This window comes from Coenobita brevimanus, chromosome 56 (genome assembly GCF_032717465.1).
Source record: "Coenobita brevimanus isolate Jiangsu-jjx chromosome 56, ASM3271746v2, whole genome shotgun sequence".
In the NCBI taxonomy this organism is placed as follows: Eukaryota; Metazoa; Arthropoda; class Malacostraca; order Decapoda; family Coenobitidae; genus Coenobita; species Coenobita brevimanus.
The window spans coordinates 40,989,040-41,013,747 of record NC_137009.1 but is presented as its reverse complement, the minus strand read 5'-3'; the positions used below and the strand labels follow the sequence as shown (position 1 = coordinate 41,013,747).

The window sequence follows — 24,708 nt, the reverse complement described above, 5'->3', positions numbered from 1 at the left end:
AACATAGTGATTTAGCCGTTGCAGATCGTAGCATAACTCTTCGACTATCCATAGAACCCAGTGGATCGACAAAAACCTTCGGGAGAAGGGAGATATTAGGAAAACTGTGAAGGAGAGTGAGTGGTTTGGGCTATGTCGTCTGCGTGTTTACATCTGGCTAGGGCTGCTGGCCGCGTTCAGGCTCAGTTCCCGCCCAGCCTCCACAGAGGAAGTACATACCCGCATCTCTTCGCCGCTTTCTCCACAGCATCCGCCAAAATGGAGCAACGTGTGGTGACTCTGGAAAATATGAACCCCCACGTCATCAAAATGGAGTATGCCGTCAGGGGCCCATTGGTGATTCGAGCCACGGCCATCGAGAAGGAACTGCAAGCCGTAAGTTTATCTTACGTTAAAAAAAAGTCTACTAGTTGCTTTGTTTCCGCACCACCCTCATAAGTTTCCCATAACCTGTTATTTTTATAGTGAACATTAATTTTTGAAACTTGGAATTCGGTTACTTTACTGTTTTACAGTAGACCCAAAATCTAATTGCATTCATATTTTATTCTTTGTATTTTTATTTTGATGATACTGTACATGCATGTATTAGTTTATTAAAATTTATATATCTATATCAGTTTGATGATTCAGTATATATATGATTTGGTGTTTGTAAATCCATGCCCGTAACTACCTTTGCCTATCTATCCGTATCCACCAAATTAATGTTTCCTGTTATATAGTTACCTGTTTGCATATATAGGACGGTATCATGAATGTTGAGTCTGGTATATATATATATTTTTTCAGTATTCATAACTTCCATATCTGACCTATTGGTATTAAGAAATTAAATGCAGTAATATTTTCATATGAAGTTTTGATTTTTTGTTGCATTTTAGGTTACAAAAAGCAATCACAATAACTTTTTAGGTTAGAAAAAGCTATCAGAATAACTTTTTGGGTTAGAAAACGCAATCGGAATAACTTTGACTATCCAAAATTGCCAATATACCCATTTTCCTTTCCATTATATACATATACAGTATAAGTTTTCCATGAATTTTTACATATACAGTAGTACCTGTACGTTAGAATGCAGTGGAGAAGGATCAAAGATTGGTTGGATCTTGATTTTGGCCATGTTTAACGTTTTTCTAGGGAAGGAAATGGTTTTGCAGGTTTCTGTGTGTGTGTGTGTGTGAGAGAAAGAGAGGTATTGTACAGTGCTTGTGTGTGCAGGAGAGAGGGAAAAGGGGTGTACGTATATGTATCTGTGAATCACATTGAGTGATGTATGATAATGGACATACTGTATATTGTTTAATTAATTGCTCATGAATCACTGCATAACAAACACTTCAGCATACTTTTCAACGCTGCTGGTGTTGGCTCAGCATCACCATCATCAGCACCGAGCATCATGTGTACCGATATTCATTGCTATTATCTTTGTTATGGTCTGTTTTCAGCTGATGGAACTGAGCCAGTCTTATTTGCATACAGTACTAAGACGTGGCTGTGTGAGATACCGTGAGCTGTAGTTACGAGTTAGGAACGAGTCTCCTTGATTACCAGTCAAATCATTCCTGCAGTCCGACTAGCCTACACTTGGTCATCAGTTGAGCCAAAAGGGGTTAGGGGTCTTTGCCTGGTTACAACAAATGCATTATAAAGAGATATCTTCATCATAGAAAGGAGGTGTTTATTCCGGACTTGATGTGTGTTAGTGATGCCTGTGTGTTAGGAACTGCTGTGTTATCTTTATCTTACAGTATCTCATGACTGATAAGGAGGAACATGAGAGAGAGCCTGATGGAAGGGAGTGGTTTTTATGTCTTTTGCTGTCATGCCTTCTAAGCTGTTGAATCCATGTGATGTCTGTTTTGATTTAGCTACCGTACTGCTGCTTGTATGTAAGGTACCGGTGTCTGTCATTTATAACATTGGGAGGAGTAATCTGTGGCTTGCCTAATCGAATGGTCCACACACCCATTCACTCACCATTATTTTCATCAGCATTGTCTGCTTTCTCCCTGTTTGGAGTTATATGGAGGTGATTCAGGAAGATGAGAACGAAAGAATTGTAGTGCACGTTTACCCGACAAAGATCCCTAACCCCTTTTAGTTCCATTGATGGCCACATGTAGTCAGATTGGAGGATTAATTTGACTAGTAACCAAGGACACTCATTCCTACTTCATACCTAAGGCTCATTGAATTCCAAGAACCATGACTGTGTTCATGTTAGGAATGATCCAGGTCCTTCAGACAATAACAAACTGACTAATCAAGGAAAGTCATTCCAGACTGATAATAAGCAAGGAGAATCATTCCTACCTCATCAATAATGCTCAGAATTCACGAGTTATCCAGTTCCATCGGGTGAACACAAGCCCACACTGCCCCATGTCGTCCATAGAGGCCAGAAAAAATGGGCCTCACATTCATTTACCCCACATTCAAGCATTTGGAATTCTCTCCCAGTCACGTAAAAATACAGTGAAGCGTGTGTAAGTCAATGTTTTTTTTTTTAGCATAATGGCTAATCAGACTGGTGGTTCATTGATGATATCTGGTTAATTTGAGTGGTGTGCTGGCCATTCCGACAATATTGGAATGCTGGTTTGGTTTTTAAAAGCATTCACGTAGAGTCACTCGGTAAAAGTTCATTACCAGACAGCATACTCTTGATTTGTTTTGCATTTTGAAATCTGTGAGTAAGCTGTGTGTGCATGTGTGTGTGTGTTCATGTGTGTGTGTGTTCATGTGTGTGTGTGTGTGTGTGTGTGTGTGTGTGTGTGTGTGTGTGTGTGTGTGTTTTACAGAGAGGTTTGGTAAGATTATGTTGGCTATGGTCAGGTTAGGTTAAGTAATGTAAGGTGAGTTAGGTTAGATGAAGTTGGGGTAGGTTGGCTTTGGTTAGGTTTAGTAAGGTAAGGTAAGGCACCAGTGTTGTATCTTGCTGTAGTTGTTGTGTTTACTGTCAGAGATCCATAATCCCATTTTAGCTTAATTGATGGCCATTTGTAGTCAGCTTGGAGGATTACTTTGACGAGTAACCAAGGAGATTCTTTCCTACCACATAATTAAGGCGCATCAAATTTCACCTCACCTTGACTTAGTATTTTAGTCGTGGGAATGATGAATGGCTGTCAGATGAACACAAATGAATTGTTTCTATTAATACCATCCATTGTAAAGAAATTGTAGGATGCTGGATGTCGGTTATTTAATGGCCATGTTGAGCCTTTCAAATCAAATCTCGTGACTCATTATTGTTGCCATTAATTTTTTCTATTGTGGAAGTAGGATTAGTTAGATAAATAAGCAAGCAGATAGATGTAAAGCCAGATAGGTAGATAGATATATAGGTAACCAAGTGGGTAGAAAGATGCAAAAATATAAAATAAAGTGGTATTGTTTGATACTGTAATAGGTAGGTTGGTAAATATGTAGACAGGAAGGTAGGTACGCTAGATGTGTAGGTAAGAAGAAAAGTAGGTAAAGTTAGCCTGCTAGGTGGAAGAATAGACTGATAGATACGGTACTGTAGGTAGGTACTTGAATAGGTATACAGTATAGTGCTTAGGTGGATAGATGGGTAGGTACTGGTGGTTAGGTAAGAAATGATGCCAGATAGAGAATACATAGACTGGTAGATAGAAGTATTTAAACCACTGTAAATTTGCTTTGTATCTAGTGCTTGTAGGTCTTTGTTGGTTGGCAGTGATGATAGTGCGAAGACGATGTTTTTACCTGTGGAGGGCCAGAGTGCCAACAGGTAGATGAGAGGGGGGGGTTGTGTGGTTTTGAGAGAGGGAGGGAGGGTGGAGCTTGTGTGGGTGTGTGTTTGTACAATTTGTGTGGGAGTGTTTTATGTTCTGTACCATATGTTCGTGTGTGTGTAGTTTTGTGTGTGTTTGTGTACATGTGTGTGAGGGAATTAGTTCTCTTATGTACCGGTATGTGTGTGTGTGTAGTTTTGTGTGTGTGTGGGAGTTTTATGTACAAGTATGGTTTTGAGAGAAGGCAGTCATGTGAGAGGAACGGAAGGAAGAGAGGGCAGAAGAGTGTGTGTGTGTAGGGGGGGGGGCATCTTTCACTACCATTGCAGCAAAGTTATATAAACCATCACAATAAACACATTCCTTACACGGTCCACTGGCCTCGCCGCTGACTAAAACATGAACTAGTATACCGGTATATATCTACTGTATTTCGTAAGCAGGGCAGCAGATGCACTTTGATTATATATCTTGGCATTAGGGGCAGACAGGTGCTGGAGAGATGCCTTTATGTGGTGGCACCAATATGACAGGGGAGGTGGAGCTGCCTGGTTATACAAACATCCCTCTTTCCTTTCCCTAATCACCCTAGTGGAGGATGGTGCACTGTGAAATGAGGACAGATTTGGTGTGCAGTCCACTGGCTTCACATTTCAGATGAACCTGGAGCTATAACTATTACCGTACATACTAAGGACAGACAGACTAATTAAGAAATTTACATGCAGTGTTGTGGCTCTATAGGAAAGTGTTGAGGTACTCCTAGATGGTGTGGCCATGTGAAGAGAATAGAGAATCAGAGGTTGAATAGGAGACTGTATGTGAGTGAGGCATTGGAGACCAAGGAGTGGAGGGATGGTGTACAGAAGCATATGAATGAGGAATGTGTGAGTTGGAAGAAGGACATCCTGATGAGGGAAGACAGAGCGACAGGGAGGCGATTTGTTTGTAGCCACCCCATGTGGGATTAGGCTGAAGCATTTGATGGGTTGGCAGGTAAATAGGTAGGTAATGGATAGGTAGACAAGGGACATTTTAAGTCCATGTTAATCCTAGAGTTTCTCAAATGAATAAAATAATTTGGTATTAGCCAGGATATAGGACTGTATTAGTAACTACAGTAGTATCGTACATTTGTTCTAACGTGACAGGTTCTCTTTCCCCCATTCAGCTCAGGTGATGGTCAGGTAGAGTCAGATGGGAAGGTTAATTTGACTTTGGTGACTTCTTTTAGCCTGGCAGAGATCCCAAACCAAGTCACTCAGTTGAAGACAAAGTGCAAACACATTGGGGTGGTTGGTTTGACTAGTAACCAAGGACACATTGGGGTGGTTGATTTGACTAGTAACCAAGGACATGTATTCCCTCCCCATAACTGAGGCATATTGAATTTCTGTGAACCATGACGTAGTAAATCAAATTGATGGTCCAGTTCCATCAGATGAAAATACTCTGGCAATAAGTGCATTCAGGTGCCTTATAACCCCATAGACTAGGAAAGTTTATGTGAGAGGTGCAGAAGGGGTGGAGACCAAGGATGAGATGAAGGGGAGGGGTGGAGATACGAGGGGAGGGTTGTGAGTTGGAGATAGGGCAGCCTGATGCTGGAGGACTGGGTGACATGGAGCTTTTTGGAGAACCCTTACCAGTACGGGATTGAGGCCTTTGTACATACTGTAGGTAAGAGAGGCAGGCTAGATTGTTGCTGTATGTCATCAGATTCCACCATCCTCCTTTTAGGGAATAGGGAAGTAGTTACAGGAAGTTTGTGTAACCAGGCAGTTGAGCCGCCAGGTGCCACCACGTGAAGGCGTCCCTCTACAGCACCAGCTTTAGAATTGATTTAGTGGTTTAAGATTCTTGGCAGGAGAAGAGAAAAATGTCTAGTGGGTTTATGCGCTTATGGAAGGGTAGTAAGGGTTTGGCACGTGAGAGAGGGATTCTCTCTCTCTCTCTCTCTCTCTCTCTCTCTCTCTCTCTCTCTCTCTCTCTCCTACTTGGCATATAGCTACAACGAATATAGAATGAATTGTTTTTGTCTGTTACATACACGGTGTGGTTTCCTGCCAAAAGGTTGCCCTGTGTGTGTGTGTGTGTGTGTGTGTGTGTGTGTGAGAGAGAGAGAGAGAGAGAGATAAGGTGAAGGAGGGAGGGACGAGTTGCATGTATGTAGGTTAGGTGGGACTGTGTAAGAGAGGGGGAGGGGGGTTGCCTACCGTACCATTGGGAAATACCGTACTGCAGCACAGTAGGAAAATATGTGAGCTGTGTGTGTGTGTGTGTGTGTGTGTGTGTGTGTGTGTGTGTGTGTGTGTGTGTGTGTGTGTGTGTGTGTGTGTTTGTGTGTGTGTGTGTTATTATTGCTTTTGTATCGGTATTTGTACTGGGACAGTGCTTTTTTGCGCACACACACACACACACACACACACACACAGCGAGAGAGAGCGAGCATGTTTACAGCTGTGCTTCAGATTACCGTTCTATTCATCAGTCATTTCCCTGCCACTGTAGCCAGGTGGATCCTCATCATCATCCGCACCTCCTTTCCCAACCTAGGACAGGGTGAGGAGCAGCAACGTCCAGACAGCCCAAGTTTGCCCTAGTCCAATGGGCCGCACTTCCATTCACACATCATTTAAGCCTCCGAAATCCTGGCTCTATATGATACTCCAAAAGCTTTCACCGCATTCTGTAGCTTCACATAAGCGTACCCAGTGGCCAGATAGACTTTGATAAATAGACAGATAGATAGGCAGGTGATAGATTGGTAGGGAGATGGTTGGGTACGGTACTGTTTGTCGTATTTAATGTAACTATTCTTGTTTCTGTTTACGGGTTCTGTGTCTATCAGTGTCTTTGTCATTGTTTTATTTCTTGATCCATGTGTTTATATTACCGTATCTCTCTCTCTCTCTCTCTCTCTCTCTCTCTCTCTCTCTCTCTCTCTCTCTCTCAGGTCTGTCTATCTGTGTAAACTTTAATCTCTCAGGCCGACGCTCTGACCTGAACAAAGATCCGACTAGAGAACGTGCGTCATCCATTGTGTGTGTGTGAGTGTGTGTGTGTGTGTGTGTGAGTGTGTGTGTGTGTGTGTGTGTGTGTGTGTGTGTGTGTGTGAGAGAGAGAGAGAGAGAGAGAGAGAGAGAGAGAGAGAGAGAGAGAGAGAGAGAGAGAGGGAGGGAGGGAGGGAGAGAGAATGAGGAAGTGAAGTGGGAATAGCCTACATGTTTTTCCCCTTTAAACAACAAAAACACTTCAACACACACACACACACACACACACACACACACACACACACACACACACACACACACACACACACACACACACACACTACTCTATTTTCCTAACCATATTCTCTCTCTCTCCACAGGGGGCGCAAAAACCCTTCCAAACAGTGACAAAAGCCAACATAGGAGACGCACACGCCATGGGACAGAAACCTATCACGTTTATCAGACAGGTAAGGATTCCATGGGCTAGCACCTCAGTGGATGAAGGTGTGGCCCATTGCACCGAGGATGATTAGTTCTCCCCGTAGGTGGGAACAGAGGTTATGATGCTGCTGGTGGTGCTTATGATGTTTTTATTAAATGTCTCTTCGTTTACCCTTTGAGTTGTTATATAAATACTGTAGCTTTTGTTTGCATGTCCCCCCCCCTCTCTCTCTCTCTCTCTCTCTCTCTCTCATTAGGAACTTCCTCTTCCCCCATATCAATGACTACTTCCTCGATGCTCAACTCTATCTGTCTCTGAGTCTGTACGTGTGTATGCAGGCTGTGTAAGTGTGCTTTACGGCCATGTGTGTGTGTGTGTGTGTGTGTGTGTGTGTGTCGGAAGAGAGGGAGAGGAGTCTCATGGTGTCCAACTCTCAACCATTATGAAGCCACAATTACCTAAGATCTTATGGGTGTAATTAGCCAGTGTAGGAAGGTAATTTCTCCTATAAGGCTATCAGTAATTAACCAAGACCTCGTCATCTCGTGAACACAGTGGACTGCAGGCTGAAGACAATACCTCCCCTGCACTACGCCTTCCTCCTTTGTGGGGAGAGAGAGAGAAAGGGAATTGAGAGACATGACCAGGCGGCTCCACCACCCGGTCATATTAGTGCCACCACGTGAAGGGGCCTGAAAGGGGAACTATTCAAATGACTCAACACTGTCCCAAGTTAAAGCTAGCTCGCTCACATTGAAGCTAATTCACATTCATTAAAGTTTACACGCATTTGCATTCATAATTTGCTAAACTGTCTTTCAAGGTTAATTGTGTTTAATTGAAATATGAGAGAGAGAGAGAGAGAGAGAAACTGGATATGGGCAGATAGACCGGATGTTTAGAACGGTGTTAAAACGAGAGAGAGAGAGAAAGAGAGAGAGAGAGAGAGAGAAGGCGGGAGGAAGTGAGAGAGAGTCATACAGTTGCCAAGGGTGGATGTTTGGTCTTCGTCTCGTGATTCTCTCTCTCTCTCTCTCTCTCTCTCTCTGTCAAGTACCTGGCAGCCTCCTTAGTCTCATTAACTACCTGTCACATGCCTGCCCTACCTCCTTCCCTCACTTCTTTCCTCCATTCTTTTCTTCCCTCCCTCTGCTTCCTTCCCTCCATTTTCTCTCTTTTTCTTCCCCTTTCTCGCCTACCTACCTCCTCTCCCTTTCTCTCTAAGTCATCTCTCCTTGTCATCTTTCTCCTTTCTGTCTGTTTCTCTCTTCCTCCCCTCTCCTTCTCTCCTCCCTTCATATTTCCTTTCCTCCATCTCTTTCTCTGTCATTCTCTCATCCCTTTCCACCCACTCCATGCCTATCCCCCCCCTCCCCTCCTGCCTTGCTCACCTCATTCCTTGTCAGCTGATCTGTCACGTATGTAGAGGCACGTGGTGTGCTGATCACGTGCACACATATATACATACATAATCCTTCACACCTACATACCGTACTTATCGATCCCTCCCTACCAGTACACACATAGGCTACATATCCATCCATCCATACTGTTACATACATACCAATCCATCCCTCCATTGATCCATCCCTCCCTACCGGTACATACATAAGCTATATACTGTGTACCTTATCATGACAGCAGGTCAACTTACCATGCCTCTCCACAAACTTAGGTTTCATATTGTGTAACATCAGTGTCATTTGTAATAACACTACTGAGGGGGGAAGAGGGAGGGGGAGGCCGAGGATGAGATGGAGGGATGGGGTGGAGAGGTATATGAGAGAGGGGGGCGTGAGTTGGGAGCAGGGCAGTGAAATGGCGGGGGACAGGGCGACTTGGAGGCGATTTGCTTGTGGCCACCCCAAACGGGATTGAGGCGTCTGGCAATAGATAGATAGATGACTACTGATGGATAACACTGATATACCATATATATGTTCAGCACATAAGCCACTATTCGCTGCTTACTATAAATATTACATGCCTACATACATTACCTTTTAACGTACATAATTTACATACATACAGCTTCCTGGCTTACAAAAGCTCACCTACCACACACATACACAAGTTATATATGTACACAACTGCTGTCCCGGATGTTATACAAGTGTACAGCTTCCGCTCACACCTGCATACCTTCCAAGTTCATGTGTACACGTACACAGGGTTCCATGTCTTCACATACATACATGCATACATACATATATACCTGCATAAACTTTTGGCATCATATACTTACACAATCTCACGTTTTCGTACCCTGTGCACATGAGCTTACGTACATGTATACACATAATTTACTGGTGCTGTGTGTAGCCAATACGTACACCGGCTTCCATAGACCATTACATACATAAGTACACTTTTCCTTAGGCCTACAAATACGTACATGTACGTGATCATGAACAGTTCCTCGCCAAGTCACGTGCCGCTAAATATAAGTGACCATCAGAAATAGCTCACTTCCTTGCCTTAACCCTTACATAGTTTCTCTCTGTCTGTCTGTCTGTCTGTCTCTCTCTCTCTCTCTCTCTCTCTCTCTCTCTCTCTCTCTCTCTCTCTCATGTATAAATTAGTTTGGTTAACCACACTTCGTATATAAAGCATTTAATGCAGGGGGTAAATGGACGTCCTGTAGGCTACTATTTTCCCCGTTCCAACAAACTGTGCTACTGATCTTAGACATTTGGGACCTTCTTAAAGATTCTGGAGCCGAGGTTTTTAAGAGAGAGAGAGAGAGATACCTGATATACTACTTCCACTCGAACCTGGCCCAAAGTTGCCATCTTGTAGTGTTCTTTTTCATCCAAAATTGAACATTCTGAAATCGATAACACACAAGGGACACGCACACGAACTTATGGCGTGAGTGCAATTCCCGGAAAGGTTCGATCATGCATTATTCACGGTGAAGGAATTTGTAACGTGCAAGAACCGTGAAGGACAGGTTTAATTATTCACTATAGCTGTTTGTATGATGTAGCTGTGGCCTTGGTATTGAGGTGCATGTTACACACACACACACACACACACACACACACACACACACACACACACACACACACAGGACAAGAACAGGTTTAATTACTCACTAGAGCTGTTTGTATGATGTAGGTGTGGATTTGGTATTGAGGAGCATGTTATTACACACACACACACACACACACACACACACACACACACACACACACACACACACACACACACACACAGGACAAACAGGACAAGAACAGGTTTAATTATTCACTAGAGCTGTTTGTATGATGTAGGTGTGGATTTGGTATTGAGGAGCATGTTATTACACACACACACGCGCGCGCACACACACACACACACACACACACACACACACACACACACACACACACACACACACACACACACACACACACAGTACGATAGATAGGCAAATAGATGAACACAGACTGCACGTGTGTAATTTGTAAGTATAACCATGTCTCATTTTAATACCTCGTATGGGACCAGCTAAAAATAATACTAAATAGATATATACATAGATGAGATACGAAGCACGTTCTAGGGGTGAAGTAAGTCGCCCCTAAAGGATAACTGTGGTAGTGTATGAGTTAAATTTGACCACCAAAACCATTGTATAAGAGGTGAGTCCCCCTCCCCTCCCCCGTAGAGCAACTGGGTGATGACAGAGAGAGAGGGGGAGCGAGGGGGGAGTGGATAAAAGTGCCACAGCCCCTGTAATGCCTTACTTATGTTATCCAGTCAGTAACCTTTGTGTCGTGGATGTGGAAATAGTTAGTTAGTGTGTGTGTGTGTGTGTGTGTGTGGAGCGGGGTTGTGTGTAGGGATGGCATGTGTATGTATATGTGCTTGAGTTTGAAGTTGGTTGCTATGTGCGTTTAGGGATGGATTATATGTGCGTTTTTAGAAGTCGGGTCCTGTGTGTGTTTTTAGAAGTGTGTTGCTATGTGTATGTATGTGTGTGTGTTGCTCCATGACTAAATGGGTTGCCGTGTGTGTGTGTGTGTGTGTGTGTGGAGGAATGTGTGCGTTGAGGGATGAAGTTTGTGTGTGTGGGGGAGGAGGTCGCTAGGTGTGTGTGTGTGTGTGTGTGTGTGTGTGTGTGTGTGTGTGTGTAAAAGTATTAGGTATACGTACATCTGTGAATCTTTAATGTAGGCATGTTCGCGTATGATTTTACTTTGTGTACGTATGTGTGTATGAGTCACTTAATTGGTATGTGTGCACTGATACCTGGGTATGTCAGTGTATTGGTGTGTGCACTTATAGGTCTAGGTGAGTGGTGTATGCAGCAGTGATTGTGTACGTGTTTGCGTTTTTGTGTATGGTTGACTACTTATGTGTATCGATGCGCGTGTATGTATGTGGACGTGTGTGTGTAGGTTGATGTGGATGTATGTATGTATCGTGTATGTGTAGGCCATCTCGTTTTTGTAAGGTATGAACGTTCAGACGTACATTAGCATGCAAGTATACTGTATGTGCGTTTGTGTGTGTGTGTGTGTGTGTGTGTGTGTGTGTGTGTGTCAGTCTGTCTGTCTAGAGCGTGTGTGACTAAGGAACAGGATGTGAGAGAGAGAGAGAGATAATGATAGGGAGGGCGCGACTGATGGAATGGTGGTGGGATAGGATGTAGTCGCTTGTGAAGGGAGCTGGCTTTTTTCTCTCACACTGGGTATTCTCTCTCTCTCTCTCTCTCTCTCTCTCTCTCTCTCTCTCTCTCTCTCTCTCTCTCTCTATGTGTACTGTGTTGCCATGCGTACACTCAAGGTCACACGTGGGTTGGTGTGTGTGTGTGTGTGTGTGTGTGTGTGTGTGTGTGTGTGTGTGTGTGTGTGTGGAAATGGGATGAGATATTTTATTTTCTGTTGTATAGAGAGAGAGAAACTGGATATGAGCAGATAGAGAGGGGGGAAAGGGAGCAATATGTACTGATATACAGCGGGCCTGCATGAGAGAGAGAGAGAGAGAGACAGACAGACAGACAGACAGACAGAGAATAATGTAAAGCTATCGACGGAATTCCTGTCACAAGAATTCCAGCCAAGAGGACAACTTCACCCTTTTACGGCGTCTGTTTCTTCACTCTCTCTCTCTCTCTCTCTCTCTCTCTCTCTCTCTCTCTCTCTCAATCTATCAGAATGCTTGTTTGTAATTCTGTCATAAGACGATTATGTGTGTGTGTGTGTCAAAAATAATCATTAAATGTAAGCATGAATAGAGCCAAATGTGTGACTATTGTTAACAGATCAGTGGTGGTGCAAAAGTATGGAATATTATGGCATACAGAGAGAGAATATGGATACAAGCAGTACTGTATTTACGTAGATAGATAGATAAGACTGCATATAACTTTTGTACATACGCTGCCAAAAGTAGGTAGGTAGGTAGATAACTTACTAGGTAGGTAGGTAGGTAGATAACTTACTAGGTAGGTAGGTAGGTAGCCTAGATAGGAATTCAGGTTATGTAGTGGCAGGTAACCAACACGAGCACACACACACACACACACACACACACACACACACACACACACAGAGTCCAGGTAGATATCTGCGGTTAACATGTCCAAATGATTCGTGTGTGTGTGTGTGTGTGTGTGTGTGTGTGTGTGTGTGTGTGTGTGTGTGTGTGTGTATGTACATTCTTTCCTCTTGATGTACTGTAGACATGTTAGTCTGTCAATGATATTGAGTTATGTACGGGTATGTATTGATCTATGTGCGTATCGTGTGTGTGTGTGTGTATGGTTTGCAGTATGTATACATTATTGTTTAGCTGTGTCTGATTAGTGAATGTCTCTCTCTCTCTCTCTCTCTCTCTCTCTCTCTCTCTCCCTCTCCCTCCGCTTCTCCAGTTTCACCCACTTAATTTTTCTTCATTGCCTGACAGCTAAAGGTGAGAGAGAGAAAGAGTTCCGCTGATGTCGGAAATGTCAGATAGAAATAATTCATACATTGACCACTGCATTCTCTCTCTCTCTCTCTCTCTCTCTCCTGACACACATGCATACGTACATGCCATACATACATACATTTGCATATCTTTTTCATCCCTATCATTTCATCTTTAATTTCCTGTATTGCCCCCCCCCTCTCTCTCTCTCTCTCTCTCTCTCCCTCTCCCTCTCCCAGTTGCGTTTTTCAATCTATATATTTTTATACTTTATAAGCAGCCATGCATCAAGAATAAAGGCAGCAGAAATTCACCTCCGAAACACACACACACACACACACACACACACACACAAATCCTGGCGGCACCCCCATGACTCCATGAGTATTATAGTCGAAGTATGACAGGTAGAGAAAAATCGATTCACACACACACACACACACACACACACACACACACACACACACACACACACACACACACACACACACACACACAAATCCTGGCAGCGTCCCTGCTTCAGTACCAAAATCGAAGTGTCCCATAGAGCGGTAAAGGAGGCCGTCGATTCCTTGTGTGTGACACCAACGCACCTTTAGGAAGTTTGTGGCGGGAGGAACAATATTGACCTCTTTTCCCGCGCAAAAGCCACCAGCCAATCAGAGGCCGCCTTACAGTACTCGCCTGGCCCTGTCTGTCCAATCACAGGTCGTGTTATATTAGCCTTAGGGAAGCCAGCCAATCAGAAGGTGTCTCACGGTACACACCCCTTAATCGACCAATCAGGGGTCTTCCTACCTTTCTCATCCACTGAGGTAGTCTTCTGAGGCAGTGAGAAAACGACTCTATTGACGAGTCTGTAATAGCTTCAAGATATAAATAATAGGCCTTTGCAGAATCTAGAGATAAATAGCTTAAAAGATGATGTTTAGGCAGAATATGCGGAATATTCATTGGCCCCAGGAAAGCAGTCGCCCAGGTGTCTCACGATATTCGCCCTTAAATTGACCAATCAGGCGTCTTGCTGTCCCAAACACACAAAGATGCCTCTGCCACGTCTTCTGAGAGAGAGAGAGAGAGAGACTTCCGCCAACGCTAAGAAAATATGGTATCTTGGTGCCGATAACCATTTTTTTTAATGTACAGACAGGTAGACAGACGCGGGCGATTACATAAACCTTCGTCCTGCTTTGTAGGCGGAGGTAAAATTGGTCATTCGGTGATGAAAGGATGAAAGTAACACACACACACACACACACACACACACACACACACACACACACACGAGACGTCCCCGGAATAAGGAGATATATACTGATTGGCTGATATTGTCTTGGGCCCACACACACACTGATTGCCAACTCGCTTTCTGATTGCCTTGTGAGAGATGCCTTCCCAATGACGGGCTGTAATGGGCTGGTGGGTGTTCATCATCACCATCATCATCATCACCATCATCATCATCATCATTATCATCATCATCGCCTCGACACAGCAATCCGACCCGTGCCTGGCGCCCCCCTGAGGGTCTAACTGCAACACGACTCCTAATAGGGCGATTTTAAGGGCGTGCACAGTTTGATGACCTGCTGTGTGTGTGTGTGTGTGTGTGTGTGTGTGTGTGTGTGTGTGTGCAGAGAACGATATTAGCCAATCAGTTCGCGTCTTGTACTTAACACCATATCTCTCATACCTGTAATCAGTACCAATTATATCATTATCCTTCATTGAGTAAAGAAAAACCACATTATTGACTAAGTTCTCGTGTTTTTACCATTTATCATTTTTTTCTATCTGTTTGTTGCCAGACGCCTTAACCCTGTAAGAGGTGGCTACAAACAGATCGCCTCCATGTCGCCCTGTCTCCTGCCATTTCGCTGCCCTTCCCCCAGCTTACACCCCTCTCTCTCATACTTCTACTCCATCCTTCCATCTCGTCTTTGGCTCCTCTCCACCTCACTCACGTACACTCCTAGTTAGTCTCTCACTCCATTCTCCCCACATGGCCAAACCACCTCAATGTATTTCAGTGTGTGTTTGCCATGTATCATTATTTCCAAAGCTATTGAGTTTATATGTTATCCTTGCCTGATGTTAATATTAGATAAATTTATTTGTGAGACTAACTACGAGTGTATATGAGTGAGGTGGAGGGGGTGAGGGAGGGGGAGGCAGAGGATGAGATGAAGGGATGGAATGTAGTGGTATATATACCGTATGGGAAAGGGAGGGAAGGTTGGTAGATTGATAAATAGATGTAAACCAAATTATTGATCATACAGTACTAAATATGTGGTCTGTTTGAAACATATGCTTTAACCTAAAGTTAATGCCGGTTTAGTAATTGTACCTCATTAGGCTTTTGAAAATATGTATATAAACCAAAATAGCAATATAATAATGGAAATAAACAGTAGATTTATTCGAAAGAGTAGCTTTAAACCGCGTCGTCATGGCAACAATGACGTCAGAGATAAGCAGGGCTCTCATTGGCTAGCGGGCGGCCACACCTCCAGCTCTGGGCCAATCAGAGAGCTTGAGGAATTTTCGTTGCGTAAAAGGCGATGAATGGGGTTTGTGTGTGGTGGGAGTGAGATTTGTTAATGGAGAGAGAGAGAATCACAAAGGAAAGCTAAATCTCTCTCTCTCTCTCTCTCTCTCTCTCTCTCTCTCTCTCTCTCTCTCTCTCTCAGGGCGTGGGAGTGAATGCATGCTAACTTGTAATGACTGTGTGTGTGTGTGTGTGTGTGTGTGTGTGTGTGTGAGAGAGAGAGAGAGAGACTAGGGATAGTATAGCTCCCCCCCCCTCTCTCTCTCAGGGCGTGGGAGTGAATGCCTGCGGACTTGTAATGACTGTGTATGTGTGTGTGTGTGTAAGAGAGAGAGAGTTCCCCCCTCCCTCTCTCTCTCTCTCTGGCCACCTGCCAGTATATCTATCCATTCACCTGTCTATCTACTTAAGGTAAATTGAACACAATGGGTGAGAGAAAGAAGACATTTTCCATCCTTAGGTTTAACTTTCCTGACCCGAGAGAGTTAGGGGGGGTTACTGTTGCGTATCTTCGATCTGTCTGAGTGAGCAAACCTGTCAACCACAGGTAAGCCCCTGCTTCTGTGGGCTGTTGTGCAGGTACAGTACCGGTACAGTATACGTCACACAGGGGTCCAGTGGCCCCTTGTAGTAGCCGGTGCTTTACCAGGTTGGGACCAGTCTTTCCTCAGGGTGAGGTGGAAGGGAGTGTGGGACAGTTTGGCTCGTGGGTGTACTGCCGCAGCTGCTCAGTTACATCCAGGGTGTACTGTACTATACCATCATGTACAGGGTCCTTGCTAATGCCAGACAGACTTAAAGATTATGATTGCTTTACCCTTTGACTAGTACACTTGCAGGTTTTCCATTTTCCCATCAGGTTGTGTCTATATGCCTAATGCCGTCACTGCTAGACGATCCCAGCATTCCTGATGATGCCAAGCAGCGGGCACGGGAGGTGCTGGCAGGGTGTAAGGGTGGCTCCATCGGCTCATACTCTGACTCCGCCGGCATTGAGGCCATCCGACGACACGTGGCACAGTACATTGAGAGGAGAGATGGGTTCCCCTCATCCTGGGAGAATATTGTGCTATGTGCTGGGGCTTCAGAGGGGATCAGAGTAAGTGTACAGGACTTGGAAGTGTTTAAGATGAGTTTGGATGCTTTGGAAGGAGTTAGAATGTGCTTAGGTGCTTCAGATTGGATTAGAACAACCTTAGGTGGGGATTGAATATGTTAGAGTACCGGTACGTCAGAGATGATTCCACTCATCCTGGGAGAATAAAGTGCTGTTTACTCGGGCTTCATTGGGGATTAGTCTAAGTTTATAAGAATGTTTATTAGAATTAGTAATTGTTTGGGTGAAAATGAATGCTGTGGGAGTGATTAGAATAAGTTTGGTTGCTTGAATGTAATTATGATAATCTTAGATGGAGTTAAAGTGAATTAGGGAACTTCAGAAGTGATAAGGTGCTTGGGAAGACACTAGGGAATGTTTAAGATGTCTTTGTAGTGGTTAGGGAGATACAAGTGCTGTCTTGTGAGCTGCTTTTATTGAATCAAAGAACTACATGCAGCTCAAGCTTGAGCCGGGCCTCCCCTGCTGTAGACTGTTGTTCTTGCACCTTAGCCTGGTCCAGATTGCCATCCTTTTTCAGCTGATTTCACATTGCTTAGTGTCAGAAAAAGACAGTGGGATGGCGCTGTCTTTCCATAGCATTATCAATACTGTATAAATAGCATTATATTCAAGTGTTAATCTGGTATAACTTAATGTTCAAGATGGAGAGATCACACATAGAGACCAGGTGAAAGTGATAAGAATAGAACCAAAATCCTTTCACCTTAAAACTTGGCTCAGATTTTGGTGCCTTTACAGGATATTTCACATAGCTCAGTGGCAGAAAATGAGCTCTACAGCTCTACATCCTTTTCATACCACTTCTTTGTGACTAGCACCATATTCGAATGTTAATTTCTTGTTCCAGGTCAATATTGAAGATGGGGAAATTGCAGTTTTAGGCCGAATCAAAGTGAAGAGTATAACTGTCATTATGAATGTTGCAGGGTATGATGAAGATGATGATCAAACATGACAACAGCATCAAGCCTGGTGTGATGATTCCCATACCACAATATCCTCTGTATTCTGCCACCATCGCTGAGTTTGACCTACACCAGGTACAGTAAGGCATAATGTGTTCTATTTATTATTATCTTTATCATCACATAGAACCAGGATTCTGGGGGCTTGAATGGTGAGTGAATGGAAGTGTGGTCCATTGTATTGGGCAAACGTGGGCTGTCTGGACATGCTACTCCTCACACTGCCCTGAGTTGGGTAAGGAGGCCTGAATGATGGTGATGATTATTATTACTAGGCTATTACTATTATTATTATCATCATTATTGCTTTGTTAGCAGTTTGGTTCAAAGTCATGGAATATATAACGGAAAACATTCCATATTGTGCCCTGAATCCCTTGAGCCTGGGTGATGACATTTTCAGTTAGTCTTGCTGTTGCCTGAAGTTTTTATTCAGCTTCAGGAAGGTGTCTTGTATTCATGTGGTTTCTTAAGGGCACATCTAGTACCTCCAGTTCCAACCACCTCCAGTTCAGATGTTAAATCCTGAGTTGAATAAAATCATCAAGAGATGGCAGGAATGAAATGAAAGACCCTCCCAGCCTCAGTGGCTTGTTGCTTAATTCTGGTTTGTGTGGCCATGCATACCCATTGACAACAGGGAAGCAGCTGCCACTGTGGGGCCATCCTGCAAGTACAGTACAATAAATACACTGTATAGGGACCAGATTCCCCTATGAAGTCAGCAGCACCTCACCAGGGCTGGACCAGGGTCCTTCCCACAGTGAGGTGCAGGGAAATAGGGGGAGATTTGGCTCCCAGGTTGACACCACAGTTGTTCCACTCAGGATGCATAGCGTCACCACATGTAGGCTTCCCTGCAGCACTGCTCAGGGGATCAACAACTTGATTGTCTTTGTTTTCAGATTGGGTACTATCTCAACGAGTCCACCAACTGGGGTCTGGACATGGCCGAGCTGGAACGAGCTTATAATGAGGCCAAGGCTGTGTGTAATCCCAAGGCTCTGGTGGTAATTAACCCCGGCAACCCCACTGGTATGGGTTTTAGTCACTGGTATTATCATCATCATCATCATCATCATTGTGTTGTTCATCTTCATTATCATTCTTTTCCAGTATTGTCACTCACCATCACCTTTGTTATCATATACATTTTCTTTATTGTCCCTCTGTTCCCCTCGTCATCTTCATCATCATCATCATCATCATCAGTCTTCATCATCATGGCCATAATCATTTCACAGTTGTTTAAGGCCAGTTTTATCTACTTAGGGGAAACCCGTAAGATTTGAAAGGGCCAATTAAAAGACTAATGGTTCCTCAGACCAACTGTAGACAACTATGTATGTTTTTGTGAGTGATTTTTTCCTTTCAGAACTATATATATATATATAAATGCATGTTTTATTATTATTATTATTATTATTATTTTTTTTTTTTTACTTCCTCAGACCCTAGAGAACTGTATATGTTTTTATGAGTTTTGTTTCTGCTTTCAGGTAATGTTTTGCCTCGTGAAAACATTGAATCCGTCATCAAGTTTGCACACGAGAGAAACCTGTTCTTGTTTGCTGATGAGGTGAGCACTGTGAATATTGATGCCTGTATATGCTCATCTATCTATCTATCTATCTATCTGTAGTACAGCGCCCTAATCTTGCAAATGGTGGCCGCAGACAAAACGCCTCCAAGTTGCTGTGTCACCCACCATTTGACTGCCTTCCTCCCAACTCACTCCCCCTAAGGAAGAGCTGTTACAAAGGCCCATATTCTCAGGTCGAGGAAGCTCCCTAACACCATTTCTTAAGCAGTTTGTTTTTTTTATTACACTTTCATGTATTCTGTGTTACATAAATCCTTCCAGTATCACCATACCTTGCATATTAGTGTACAAATTGATGTGAAGCAGCCATATCCCTCTCTAGTAGCAGTGAAAGGATTAACCCAGGTCATCAGTGTTTGTCTTTCCACCCACAGGTCTATCAAGACAACGTGTATGCTGAAGGTTGTAAATTCCACTCGTTCAAGAAGGTGACCAGTGAAATGGGACCTCCATACAGCGAGATGGAGTTGGCTTCGTTTATGTCCTGTTCTAAGGGTAAATGTTGGTGTGCGACAGAGAGAAGGGTTGGTAGTGTAGAGAAGGAGAACTAGCATTCTAGAGAAGGAGAACTAGCATTCTATGGGAGGAAAATTAGCATTGTACAGGAGGAAAGTTGGCACCGTTCCAGTATGTGGGATAGAAAAAGAAAAATTTAATGCTCTCCTACATGTACCAGTTTCATTCACTCTTGGTATCATTCACTCTTGGTAACTTGGGCATTGCGTAGTTGACAGATCCACCATCCACTCTTTTGATGCAATGCTGGCTGTAAGTCATGAAGAAGGGGGACTACACCAAAGGACAAGACAAATGGTGTTGTATACTCCAGGAAACCTTAGGTGGTAACCTTGTTGTCACCTAATGAATGCTTGGTAGTGTAGTGGGTGAAGGTGCTGGATATAGCCCACAGAGTCTTACTGAATGCTGCATGATGCGTCGCACCACAGGGCCATCAATGCTGGATTGTACATCATCTAGGAGGTATATGTTCTTGTTCTGTGGGGTTAGAATAGAATTAGATTTAGAGCCAGGGAAAGAGAGATTCTTTTAAAATGCAGACCAATTATTATCTTTGCCTCGTCTCCACACTAGCAATGGGACAACACAGGATTAGATGATGGATGCATGAACTGATCTCCCTTTTAAAACCACATTTGTTCTTTATTCATTATTAAATTGTCTTCTTTTCCTTCAGGCTACATGGGTGAGTGTGGTCTAAGAGGAGGGTATGCCGAGATTGTCAACTTGGATCCACGAGTAAAGGCCATGTACCTCAAGAGTATCTCTGCCAAGCTGTGTCCAACCACACTGGGACAGGTATGTGTGTGAGTGCATAGGGCCAGTTTAGGTGATGTGATGATAAATTCCTGATAATTGGCAAAGGACGTATCTGTTTTTACTACTGGTATTGTAATTTTAGTAATGGTACAGTATTAGTTTTATTGGCCACTTGGAAAACTGATGCGTGAGGTTAAAGTATAGAGTCTTCCCCAGCCCATTCTGTTATCCATACATCAAATTGAGAATGATTCAGCACATAGAAATTTAAACCCTGTTGACCAGGGTTGCTTGTGTAATTCTTTACTCTTGAGTGCAGCCCTCCATGCATTGTGGTCTTTCCTCTTTCCCCCCTCCCCTCCCTTCCCCCTCCCTCTCACTCGGCAGACAGTGGTAGAGTGTGTAGTCAACCCACCACAAGCGAGAGAATCCTCTTCTGTTTTTCCTCATCTCTTTTCTGTTTCTCTCCTTCCTCTCTTTTTGCTGCCATTTTCTTCTGTTCCTCTTCCACTGATGGGAATGTAGTTTGTAAATCCAGATCTCTCTTTTAACAGGCAGTAATGGAGTGTGTCGTCAACCCCCCACAAGAGGGAGAACCATCATACGAACAATTTCAGGCAGAGAAGAAAGCAGTGTTAGATTCACTAGCAGGGCGGGCCAAGATGGTGGTAGAGACATTCAACTCGGTGCCTGGGATGTCATGCAATATTGTACAGGGAGCCATGTATGCCTTCCCTCAGGTGGGTAGAGTCATTTTATTACCTCGGTTAATGAAATTGGAAGGAAGTTATGTATTCATCTGTGTCTGTTTGTCTTAGTGTAAAAAATATCTGAGAAAGCTGTTATCCAATTTCAGTGAAATGTGGTGGATAGGTTGGCAGTTGGTCAAGGACGAGTTGGTTATAGTTTTAGGTGGATCTGGCTCAGGATGCAGGAACACAGTAAATAATACATTTTATTGCTGCCAGCAGAGCGCTTTAACCCCAGAAGGGATAACCACAATCTGATCACCTCTTTCACCCTGTCCACCATCAGGCTGCCATGTCTCCAGCTCACACCCCTCTCATATACCTCTTCGTTCCATCCCTCCATGTCGTCCTTGATCTGCTCTTTCCACCTAACCCCCACCACCACACTCATATCATAGTCAGTATAACTTCATGAAATATGCCTGGCCACCCTAATTCCCAAAAAATAAATTGCAAACCCACATAAATAGTTTTCCTCGGGACACCCCATACTTAGGCTTGGTACTACTGTGATGTTCTTGATGACCAAATTGTACCGTACACACATCCTGTCCTGAAGTTTAGGATCCTTCCAAATACTAGAATTAAGAACTGCTATTGAGCTTGTAGATAATTTAAAATTCTGTGAAATGAGGGTGGTTTTGTATGAATTGATCTATTTTTATTTAACCTATGACTATATCTGTTCATTATCCACATTTACCCTTATCCAGCCATTGTTTTGTCCAGATCAAGCTACCTGAGAAAGCCATAGAAGCAGCAAAGGCAGCGGGACAGGCCCCAGACGTGTACTATGCCTTCCAGCTGCTTGAGAACACCGGCATCTGTATTGTGCCTGGCACTGGCTTTGGTCAGTGCCCTGGTACTTATCACTTCAGGTAGGTACAAGGGTGATGAAGTCATGAGCTGCATAAGTTGAGCATAACAATGCCATCAGTAGGAGCCTCATTAAACTGAGGGGGAGAGGGTGGATCTAGAGGTAACAAGAATGTACATAGAAGAAAAGTTTAGATTAAGTTAGTAGTAGATGGCTGAGATACAGTATAAAGTTTTCTAAGAACAGTGGTGATAGAGAGGGACACCTTCATGTGATGGCATGGAGAGAAAGTGGAGTTAAGGAGATGGTGATAAAAGTAACACTGAATAAGCTTGTTATTCAATCCCATGTAAGATGACACAATTACCAGTACATTGTTCATTCTGCAGTTTTTTTTTTTTTTTTTCCCAGAACAACCATCCTACCTCAGCCTGCCCTGCTCAAGACAATGTTGGAGAAGTTCCGAGAATTCCACACCAAATTTGTTGAGCGGTACCAGTGAGCTAAGGTAAGGGCGACGTGGACCTTACCATTCTGTTGTACGTTGTTTGTCACTTATTTTTTCTGGCTCTCTCGACCCTTTTTTCGCCTTATCCAAGGGTCAGAAAAGAGGTATGGGTGATGAGGATGATGACAGTGACGATGACGATAATTGCATAATTGTGCAGTATGTGTATACCTTCCACATGGTACAGAAATTAGGGATGGAATCAGTTCAAGTTATTTCAAACCATCTAATTATACTTTTTCATTCACAGATGCTGATAAAAATTGAAAGATGGTTACAAGAAGTTTTCAGGAAATATACAAATTAACTACTAAAAAAAAGTAATAAAAGGTGTGAAATTGCTTAGTGTTAGTATGAAACAATTGAGTTGAAAAGTTTTATGGTGGATATATGCTTGAAAATTGATTGACGAGGTTTGAAGTAATTTAACGCAAGAAAATCATGAGCAGATGTGTATGAAGTGACTTGGTTTGTATTATGACGTGGTTAAACTTCCAATATTAATGTTTATACAAGAATATCATGTTTAAAAAGGTTACTTAAGTGTTTAAATAAGATAATAGTTTGGAAATTTACCAAGTGATTTTAATGCAAGAAAAAAAAAAGTGAAGTTAATTGATTTTGTTATTAGAAGAAAGTGAAAGAGATGGTTTTTAATGGAGAAAAAATGAATGGCAGAGTGTTTGATGTTTTTAATGAAGAAATTGAGTTTGATAAGAAACTTGGTGATATTGTTTTAAAAATTTTGAGTTAAAGTGTTTAGTGTTTTAATGAAGAATTTGAGTTTGAAATGAAACTTAGTGATATTATTCCAATATTTTTGAACCAAGGCATTGCATAGTATCATCATTCAAGAAAGTCCATTGAAAACTAAAAATTAAACAAAGTTGGTAATGAGTAAAATTGAATTTATGAAAGTAACTTGTTTGTCATTAAGTAGAAACATATCAGTTATGCTCAAGGACATAGTGTTTTGAAAGAGAGTAAGTGAGTGGAGAAAATTGCTTAGTATTTTAAAGCGTAGTTTGAAATGTTATTCGTAGTACAGGAGACTATGTTATGAAAAATGATATTGTTAAATGGTTTGATTATAAAAAAATACGTTTTAGATGTTTAAATGATACTTTTTGAAGAATTGTTTATTTTTATAGTAAATGATTTACAAGGATTTAGTGGCATAACAAACTGGAACATTAAAAAGGAATGAGAAATGTGAGTTGTAAAGAAAAAAGAAGCTGGATTAATGCACAGTACAAGGAATAATTAATAAATAAATAAAAAGAGGAATACAGGAGTTCAAACCACAGGAATATTACAAGAGGAGTACAAAGGCAATAGACTTTAGTAGCACCACAAAATTTAAACATTGAAAAGGAAAGAAATATAATGTTAAAAAACAAAAATAAAAGCTGCATTCAATTACCGTACAAGAAAAAAGGAATACTGGAGTTCAAACCACAGGAGGAATACAAGAGGAGTACAAAGGGAAGTACAATGTGAATAGACAATAATGGATGAGATATTAAAAGATGTATTACTCACCAGAGGAGGGGGAGAAGAAGAGAGAGAAAAAAGAAAGGGGAAGATATTAAGAGAGAATAGAAAATAGAGAAAGATGAGCAAAGACAGGGAGAGAAAGGAGAGGGAAAGATAAAGGGAGAGGGAGAGAGAGATGAAGAGAAGGAGAGAGAGGAGTCAAGAGAGGAAGAGAAAGAAGCAAAGGAGAGGGAGAGAATGTGAAGATGAAAGACAAATATAATAACAAGAAAATAGCAAGAAAAGAAATATGGAAAGAACAAAATTGCACTGGGAATAAGACAAAGCGCAACGTTGGGTTTGGTTAGTACTTGGATGGGTGACCGCCTGGGAACACCAGATGCTGTTGGCATAACGTTCTCCCTACGTGTCAAGTGGGGTTGGTGGAGGATTAGTGCCCCTCCCTGTAAAACAATTAACTCTAAGCCCTTGGTCACTCCGTTTGGGATACATGGCGTCTGGCAATGAATGAATG

General features: G+C 42.7%; 1 protein-coding gene across 1 annotated transcript; it reads left to right on the top strand.

Annotated features, from left to right (window-relative positions):
- Window positions 1-211: 211 nt before the first annotated feature.
- Window positions 212-23,733, top strand: LOC145401804 (alanine aminotransferase 2). Its single transcript, XM_080273986.1, has 12 exons — window positions 212-375; window positions 7,144-7,233; window positions 16,517-16,756; window positions 17,704-17,817; window positions 18,648-18,777; window positions 19,242-19,321; window positions 19,720-19,840; window positions 20,541-20,662; window positions 21,178-21,363; window positions 22,102-22,250; window positions 22,601-22,697; window positions 22,948-23,733. The coding sequence occupies exons 1-11, from the start codon at window positions 259-261 to the stop codon at window positions 22,689-22,691; spliced, it is 1,440 nt and encodes a 479-aa protein (XP_080130112.1). The 5' UTR covers window positions 212-258; the 3' UTR covers window positions 22,692-22,697; window positions 22,948-23,733.
- Window positions 23,734-24,708: the final 975 nt, after the last annotated feature.